This window comes from Octodon degus, unplaced genomic scaffold, assembly GCF_000260255.1.
Source record: "Octodon degus isolate 3935 unplaced genomic scaffold, OctDeg1.0 scaffold00120, whole genome shotgun sequence".
In the NCBI taxonomy this organism is placed as follows: domain Eukaryota; kingdom Metazoa; phylum Chordata; class Mammalia; order Rodentia; family Octodontidae; genus Octodon; species Octodon degus.
Genome location: NW_004524696.1, coordinates 1,997,319 through 2,002,725, shown reverse-complemented (window position 1 = coordinate 2,002,725; position 5,407 = coordinate 1,997,319). Strand labels below are relative to the sequence as shown.

The window sequence follows — 5,407 nt, the reverse complement described above, 5'->3', positions numbered from 1 at the left end:
TAGTGAAATTCTGTATCATTTCTAATTTTTTTAACCATTTTGTATTTTCTTTAAATAAGAAAACATGTCAAACTTCTAAAAACACTTTAGTAGTAAAATAAAGTAACTAATGTCTTTCAGCAAAAAAAAAAAAAGAAAGAAAAATAATTTAGCCACATGATGACAGCTGTTTTCTGTTCTACCAAAACTAAAATAACTCAGAAGTGTTAATTTACTTATCATAACTGTTATTGTAATTATCACATCTACCATCATTTCTTTTCTGTAATACTGGAAAAAATAACTGCTTCTTCTCCTTCTCCTCCTCTTCCTCCTCCTCCTCCTCCTCCTCCTCCTTCTCCTCCTCTTCTTCTTTCTCTTCTTTCTCCTCTTCTTCCTCTTCACTTTCTTCCTCTTACTTTTCCTCTCCCTCCCTTCCTCCTTTCCTTCAGAAAATCTCCTATATTCCCATACTTCATCAGTCAATTGAACATTTGAACACCTAAAAACATATGCAACCCAGACTGTGCCTCCCTCAAGCTTACCTCCCAAATAACAAAGCTCTCCTAAACATAGTAAAACTGAGTATAGTCTTTCTTGTTAATTTCTCTGTAAGATAGAATATAGACATTACAGAGATTGTCAGTGAACAAACAGAAAAATGTACAAGTATTTGATCTTAATGTAAATTAACTTTTTGTTATGAGTGTTAGTAGTATTATAGATAGACACCATAATCATACTACATTTAATCGGAAGTACATATGATTAAAACATTTTTTGTGTCTTATATAATCATGGCTTACTTCATGACTTCAAATCATGGCTTACTTCATCAGCTATTTACATGTTCAGTTACTACTCAAATTGAAAAATAAAAATACCTTTGAATAAATTTAAAACTAGACATCATAGTGTAGTATACATTCCATAACAATACTACTGGAAAGTCTTGGCCAGATTTTCAATAGTGATAAATAAAGTCCTATTTGTGAAAAAGAAAGTCTATTTACAACCTCATATGCAGAACCACAAAAAAGAAGGCAAAGTTCTGGGATACTTCAGCAGTAAAATAAGGAGTGGATATGAAGATAATTTTGAGACATTTGTAGAATTGGGTACACCTGGAAAACAACGTTAAATGAAATATATTGGATGCACATCTTTTTTAACATAACATTGTTTATTATGTGAAATTTTGACAATACAAACAAAAATACAGAAATACAATATATAGATAACAGCTTAATTCAAAACAATGACTTCTTAGGAGACCATCATGTCTATTTCTAGTAAAATAAAGAGACTACGTATAGGTAGAAACAGATTGGTCATTAGCTTTATTATTTGCTTAGAAATTATCTATAAATTAATTTGCACCCTGCTGCTTACCATAACGTGTAAAAAGGGAGTTAAAAGAAAGTTTCCTTGATGATTTCTACCATACGAAAGATGTTATACTGTATTTTAGCCACGCTGATATACAAAAAATATCTAAATTTAATGCTGTTACAAAAATGAAGCAGTAATGAGATTCTGGCTAAAGAGGGCTCAAAATGAGAATAATATATACTTTAAAGAATCCAAAATAAACAAATGGTTGTTATTTAAAAAAAAAGCTCTAGGTGCACTGTAAGCATATAGATTTTTCTCCACATGTTCTTTTAAATAATGAAAGTGTCAAAAAAAATATGGTCAGCTGTGTTAGACTACATTACACTATTGTACAGGCTGCATTGAATAGAACCTCTGTACAATAATTATAATGAAGCATAGTTTGCATCATATTATGGCAATTTATGCTCAGTGAAAACCTTCCAGAGTCCTTTTATTTTGGAATATCCTGTAAACAGTCAAACCACCAGATTGAATAATGAGTCAATTAGTATTGACTTTCCTTACCAGATTCACCTGTGTATTGGCTTGGCATTTTTAATTCACATCCTTTGCCAAGTCATCTACTTCTACTACCATAAGTGGGAATTCAAGCTCTCTCCTCACTGATTTTCACCATATACTTGATTTGGGAGGTTGGCACTTTCCACATAGCCTACAAGGTTCTTCAGTTGGGCTACCATGGTCCCCTATGCATACTTCTCAGAAGCAGTGGATCTTGCCCAGATGCACATCTTAAATATCATATGGCATCACTCATTTCAGTACAGCAACATACAAATAAAGTACATCAAGTACTTTATGATATGATAAAAGAAACAAATGAGAAGCGTTCCAGGAGCCCAAGGGATAGGGTAAACATTGTATGCTCTATACATGAACTGAAAATAATAATAATGATAATGAAAATAAGGAAAGGGGCATTAGAAACAGGGAGAGAGGTCAGTGGGGAGGGGAAGGGGATTAAAAGACAATCAAGATGTGCTATGTATATATACCTACTCCCTAAAATGAATGTAATCTTTATATCAAGCATATACTAATAAAATATTTTTAAATAAATAAAAAAAGCATAACACATTTGCCTTCAACTCTTCATTTCTCTGTTGGTTCTTTAAGGCAAATGTTTTGTTTTTATTTGGAATCATAAAAGAAACATTTTAATAAATCCTTAAATTCTTCTTCATTAATGCGATTTAAATAATAAATTTACATAACGATTGAACTGATTTACTTACATACTTTCAACTGTAGAAAAATTATTTGTGTGTGTGTGTTTATACTATCACACCCAATCAAGCCGAACCCAATCATTAACTAAAGTGATTAATGAATGCAGCATTAGCTGATGGCTTTAAATTTAGAATGTGTTACTGATGTCAGGCTTGATTAGTTTTCTATCTAAAACTGATGCTGCTAAAAGCTTTGAGCAATTCAGATGTAATCACTGAGGTTTTTCCAGTAGAGTAACAGAAATTCTATCAGGATCCAGAATTAATTGTTTGTTGGACTTCCTTGTAGGGAGGGAGGGATAGGGAGAGGGGGTTGAGACAAGAGACAGACAGACAGACAGAGACCTTTTACTGATGGGATGAGATGGGAAGAACAGGAGAACAGGAAGCAGTGGAGAAGATCAGGTAGCATCAATCATGGCAAAGGTGAAGAATCTTAATATAAAAATATCTCATCTTTTTCCGACAAATCACAAAATGGTTTAAGGGTGCGAATACTGATCATTTAAGCTACATAACTTGTCAAGAAGCAAGAATAATAAATGAAGGAAAGGCAGAAGGTTAATACAGCCCCATTCCTTGGGAACTTCTCTAAAAATGAACTCACAGGAAAGTCATTAGAGTCAATGGTGGAGACCAACATTTTTATTTTATTTTTTTAATTTTTTTATTTATTTATTTGTGTGTGTGTGTGTGTGTGTGTGTGTGTGGCCAGCTCAGCCCACCAGGGGGTGGGGCTGGTTGGCATGTGGTGCTGGGGGATTGAACCGCAGTCCCTGTGCTTTGCTAAGCTTGTTCTAAGTAGGTGCTTTAGACCACTGAGCCATCTCACCAGCCCAACATTTTTATTAATAAGGTAAAAGGAAAGCATAGCAGAAGTAAAGGTGATGTAATTCCTGGCAGTCACAAATGATTTTGTGTCATGGACATTTGGGGAGCTAGAATGAAAACTGGAGGGATTATGGCCATCAAATTACAAGGTGAGAGTCCAACCAACTGAAGAATTGTCGTGCATAAACTTGAAGATTACAATGGATTCTATCCTGAGACTGCTGCACAAGATTCAGGGGAGTCAAGAAGCAGCTACAACTTTAGGAAAATGAGAAGTAGAAGATTTTACATCATTTCCAATGTTTGTGCCTTATTGACCCAAATGTCCCAAGGTGTCTTAAATGAGATGGAAACATTCTTTATTTGCGCAACATTCTCTGGATGTTTAGAGTTCATCTGTCTGGGGGCATGGTACAGTGGAGTCTGTCAGTGTATCCTGTCAGTCAAGAAGGTTCCTGTCATATGTCATTGATGTAGTTTAGCGATCTCCAAGAAAAAGGCAGCAAATAATTTGGACCCCTCTATGTAGTTCCACCTAATAAGGAAAAACAAAGAGAAACTTTGTTACGATTTCAAATCAAATGAAAATGGAAACATCTACCATTTAGATAGAAGATCTGACATTATAAGTTCAATCTAAAGTACCTAACATACTTCTGAGATCCCAAGGTGAAAGGCACTTGGTAAATTCCATGGGAAATAAAATTATTATTAAAATAGGGAACCAAGAGGTGGAGGGATGTGGAGAAAGGGGAAGGAAAGCAGATGTCAGAAAATTAAAATGTGTTCTGTACATGTGCCAACTGCCTACAATGAATGTAATTATTATATACTACAAATGTGTGCTAATAAAAATAAACATTTGGAAAGAAAGAAGATGACAATAAGTCCTAGGCTCAAAAAAGAGACCATTTTCCTTGGTTTTATATCACTGACATGACAGATATCAGAGTTAGTGAGATTCTTTCTCAATGATCTGAGAGGCTTAGGAGCTTTGTATAACCTACCAATAATGCATATCTCAAACAAAACTAAATGTCATTGTTGTAGACTGAAAATCATATAACTTAATATTCATATGTTCAGGTCACTCCCAGACTGACTCTTGGGAAGGCCTTTGAGAACATGGAAAAATTAAATGAGGTCAGCAGAGTGGTCCTTCATTCCATGGGGCTGGTGCCCTGCCAGGGAGGAAGAAACACCAGAGCCTGCTTCTTAGTAGATGTGCTCTCTCACACCCCCTCTCCTCCTCCTCCGCTCTGCCATGTGAAGAGACTGGGAGAAGGTGGCAATCTGAGAGCCAGAAGGAGAACCTGCTTCCAGAACTGAGCGAGCACCCGGACATAGACTTCCTAGTCTGCAGCACCATGAAGAAATAAATCTCTGCTGCTTAAACCATATGTTTTGGTATGCACCATATTGTGTTCAATGTTCTGGTATTTCAGATGATGCTGGAACCTGCCCACATGGAGCCTCTGGGCTTGTGAAAGGAGACCAAACTGCACAGGGACATGCTGACCTGTTCATCTTCTCATTCTGAGAGTGCTCTCCATCATCAACAGCCCCCAGTGGAAGCATCATCACACTCTTTTGGACAATGTCTTGGAATATTTTGGCGATAGGAATGCTTGATCCATCTTGGATCATGTCAGGCTCTGTTCCAAACACTGAAACAAAAAGGAAAGAGAGCACTGGCATAAATAATGACCAGACTAACACTCACTGTTCCTAAAGGATGTGTTTGCTTTCTTTTCCTTTTTTGCTTTGTCCGTGTGTGTGTGTGTGTGTGTGTGTGTGTGTGTGTATGTGTTTAATTTGATGCCTGTAGTAAGATTCTTTGTATTATGTAACTTATATTCAAAAATGGAAATACAGTTAAAAAGAACCCAAAAGACATCTTCTTTAAAACTATCTTATGTTTAAAATTTCTTAACAAATTTTTTAATTTTTGTTTTTTTTAAATTTTTTTA

At 35.5% G+C, this 5,407-nt stretch overlaps 1 protein-coding gene across 1 annotated transcript in view; it reads right to left on the bottom strand.

The window, feature by feature from the left end:
* Positions 1-3,489: 3,489 nt before the first annotated feature.
* Cndp1 (carnosine dipeptidase 1) overlaps positions 3,490-5,407 on the bottom strand; it is a 36,025-nt gene continuing 34,107 nt past the window's right edge. The window contains 2 exon segments of the mRNA XM_004640212.2: positions 3,490-3,972; positions 4,957-5,104. Of these exon segments, the coding sequence (XP_004640269.2) occupies positions 3,903-3,972; positions 4,957-5,104 (218 nt within the window). The 3' untranslated portion in view covers positions 3,490-3,902.